Below are 3,371 nucleotides of genomic sequence, written 5' to 3' on the forward strand. Positions count from 1 at the left end.
TTCGGACGGGGTGTGAGGAGGATCTGACGCAAATGTCCTTTCTGGAGCAGGGCGCAGGCGGTTTGAGATGACAATCTCCTCGAGCTGGTCGTAAAAAGTCAGACATGACTTTTGTGATACCCTCGTCGGCGTCGACCGGGAACATGACGTCGGCGACAATGTCGACATTGCCCTCGTATATCCAGCCAAAGGGTCCGTCGACGCCACGGTTCAGGTGGTCGAGCTTCATGCCGTCGATACGGAGACGGCTAAACTTTTTCCACACATTCTCGTCGCCCAGGCTCTCCACAAGGTCGCGGTTGTCGCCTGCCATAGCGCCATGCACTTGGCGAGGGTGAATAGTGAACAGGGAGCCATCATAGGATCCTGACATGTGCGTCGCAGAGAGGAAGTCGTGGAAGAGCCAACGTTTCCGAAGTTGCGGCAACTCCGCCGAGAAGATGCTCACAGAAAAGGGGCGGAACCCCCCTGGCTGATGAACCGTCACCAGGACGTCCTCGAGCTTGAACGAGTCGATTTCGAAATCGCCCGGCTGGTGCTCGTGTCGATAGGAGAGGGGGTCCACGGGCTCGTCAGACCAGTGAACTGATGTACGATCCACGACACCACGCACACCCTTTACCTCGACATCCTGGAGGAAGCCCTTGCCGTTCCACCACTTGAGGAAGGACAGCGTGACATTGACGTTGGCGATGGTCACGTCGAATTGCGTGTAGTTGCCGTCATCTTCCGGCGTCGCTTCGGCATCATGTTCGTGCTGACGTCCGGCGGCTGCAACCGCAGCAGCGCTGGTAGATGATCCCTTGCTCACAGAGGACTTGATCTGCCCAGGTCGTCGGGACACAAAGACATTTCGGAACGAGATGACGCCGTCGTTCCACTTGGGAACAATAGCCGACTCGAAGACGACCGTGACACCGGCTGATTCAGTCAGGGAATCGCCTACCCAGCGAGCGAGAGTTTCTGCAGGCCATGTAAGTCATTGTGAGCCATCCAATATGCAAGGCTTCGGCGGCTTACCCTGAGCAACCACTGTGTTGATAGACAGGATGCAGAGTGAGACAAAGGTCGTAGTACCGACGAGGATCCAGACCAGATGCCCGAAGAGGAACCAGGAGACAAAGGCCCCCCACTCGTCAATATTCCAGGGTCGCATGCTCCTGATGGACGCCCACTTGAAGCGAACGCCGAATCGTTCCCAAAACCCATTGGCCGCGGCCAGCAGCTCCTCTCTTGTTGGCCTGTGCGGCATCTTGGGCATGTGTAGGTATTTCGACATGGTCGTAGCGATAGACTCGGGGTCATCGTGATGGTGTTCGGGGGTGACCGGCTTGTTGGGATCGGGCGGCTTGGGCGTGTCGTGCTTCAAAGGCTGCGAAGCGCCGCTGGTTTTGCTGTCGACGTCCTTACTGTTGCTCTTCGAGCTGCTATACCTCTTGCCCTCGACGCGGGCGCCTCTCCTGGCGTCGGTATGTGTACTCCTTCGCCATGCGAGGCGCGCGAGTTGCTGAATTTTGGCGTTTTTGGAGAGCCCTGCCGATGCTGCCTCAGACACGACATTGCCAGGCGTTGCTACCGCGCCTGGTGGAACAGAAGTGGAAGCATTGGTGGTCAGGCCGACTAGGAGCAGACCACTGCTCGTAAAACTTCTCTTCGTGTAGGCTCCGTTCGGACCGGACGATTGTGCAGAGGGGCGCTCGGTATGTATCGGTCGTCGATTCGAGTATTTAGGTGTATGATTTGTTGCCTGGCCAGCACGGAAGCCAGCGACGGCGAATCTCGCAGGGCTATGGAAGCACGGGGCTGGCGATGATGGTTCGAAAACGGAAGCAAACAAGCGGCGCCCGAGAGGAACCGACAACTTCGACATGTCTTCAGCGCATGACTTTATTCTTTTCTTCGTCTTTCGAAAAAATGCAACTCCGGAACGAATGGCGGAATGGGGTGAAACCAGTGCCCCAGAATGAGGAGGTGAATCGTCTAGAGGGAGGGCATACGGATTGTGAGGGGGGTTTGCTCATGCAGATCCGGCTCCAAGCAGTCAGTCAGGTCAGGTAAGGTTAAGCGTCCATGACGCGCTACGGATGCAGCATGAAATGGCAAGCAAGGGCCTTGGTCTGGCGGTAGGCACTGAATGGAGCGCTGCTGCCACATGAAAGTCTTTGCTAGCTCAGGCTTTTGCACCTTGGGGGCGCGGGTGTGGCTCGTGCACGCTTATCGATAGGGCGACACAAAATTTTGGGAATGCGGCGATAATCCCACAGCAAAGCGAGCAGAGATCTTGGGCCTCCACTGGACTTGGGCGGTCAGGGTCTGATCTAGCGTCTGCATTCACTCGACAACCGACGACGGCACACCTGCTCGCACGTACGACGACGACTGCAACTACGACGCATCAGACGAGCGACACTGACTGTTGACCCACGGCCTAAATATTCCAATTTCCTACAACAGAACCACCCCTCCCCCGCCATCATGCCTGCGCCAACCGCCCTCCAGGTGGTCGACGATACCCCGCCATCAACCGTCTCTCTGCCCGAAACCAACGACGAAGAACTCCTTCTCGACGCCCCCGACCTCCCCGCCGAAGGCGACCTGATCCTGCAAAAGGTTCCGAACGATGAGCACACAGCCGACATGATCATCGACGAGGAGAACCGCCCCCGCTTCGCCCCCGGCAACGACATTGTAAGACGCTTCTACTGAACCCATCTACCTATCTCTGCCTCCAGGCGCTGACCACGCCCCTTTTTCACAGTCCACCTCCAAAGAAGTCCAGACACGCAAGGTCCCCATCCCGCCGCACCGCTTTACCCCTCTCAAGACCAACTGGATCAACATCTACACACCCCTCGTCGACCACCTCAAGCTCCAGGTCCGCATGAACCCGCGCCGCAAGTCTGTCGAGCTCCGCACTTCCAAGCACACCCTCGACGACAGCGCTCTGCAAAAGGGCGAGGATTTTGTCCGCGCCTTCACCCTCGGCTTCGACGTCGACGACGCCATTGCCCTGCTGCGTCTCGACGACCTCTACAGTACGTTCCTCCGCCGCTCGGCCGTCCGCCGATTGTCCGGTTCTTCGCTAATAGTGTCCTGCAGTCGAGACCTTTGAGATCAAGGACGTCAGGCAGGTCATGGGCGACAACGCCCAAACAAGAGCCGTCGCACGCATCGCCGGTTCCGGCGGCAAGGTCAAGGTACGTTCAGACATCCCAGAGAGCCAAAGGAGGAGAGACCGCTCCTGTCACAAAACCATGACCAACAGCATTCCCTGCTGCCGGGGGGAAACAACTCACGAACTGCCTCTCGAAAAATACAAAGAAGCTGAATGCTGACCGGATCACGGAAGTTTGCCATTTGAAAATGCCTCG

The 3,371-nt window shown here is 57.5% G+C and overlaps 2 protein-coding genes across 2 annotated transcripts in view; one reads left to right on the forward strand and one right to left on the reverse strand.

Moving 5' to 3' along the window:
* VDBG_06051 (mitochondrial distribution and morphology protein) overlaps positions 1 to 1,870 on the reverse strand; it is a gene marked incomplete at both ends in the record, with an annotated part of 2,464 nt that extends 594 nt beyond the window's left edge. The window contains 2 exons of the mRNA XM_003003563.1: positions 121 to 963; positions 1,021 to 1,870. Coding sequence (XP_003003609.1) covers positions 121 to 963; positions 1,021 to 1,870 — 1,693 coding nt within the window. The remainder of the gene's footprint in view (positions 1 to 120; positions 964 to 1,020) is intronic.
* Positions 1,871 to 2,475: 605 nt separating this feature from the next.
* On the forward strand, positions 2,476 to 3,335 carry VDBG_06052 (pre-rRNA-processing protein PNO1; the record flags this gene model as incomplete). The annotated part of the gene is made up of 3 exons (XM_003003564.1): positions 2,476 to 2,688; positions 2,759 to 3,035; positions 3,100 to 3,335. 3 exons carry the CDS (start codon positions 2,476 to 2,478, stop codon positions 3,333 to 3,335), a joined length of 726 nt encoding a protein of 241 aa, XP_003003610.1.
* Between the last annotated feature and the right edge of the window lie 36 nt (positions 3,336 to 3,371).

This window comes from Verticillium alfalfae, genomic scaffold, assembly GCF_000150825.1.
Source record: "Verticillium alfalfae VaMs.102 supercont1.7 genomic scaffold, whole genome shotgun sequence".
NCBI classification, from domain to species: domain Eukaryota; kingdom Fungi; phylum Ascomycota; class Sordariomycetes; order Glomerellales; family Plectosphaerellaceae; genus Verticillium; species Verticillium alfalfae.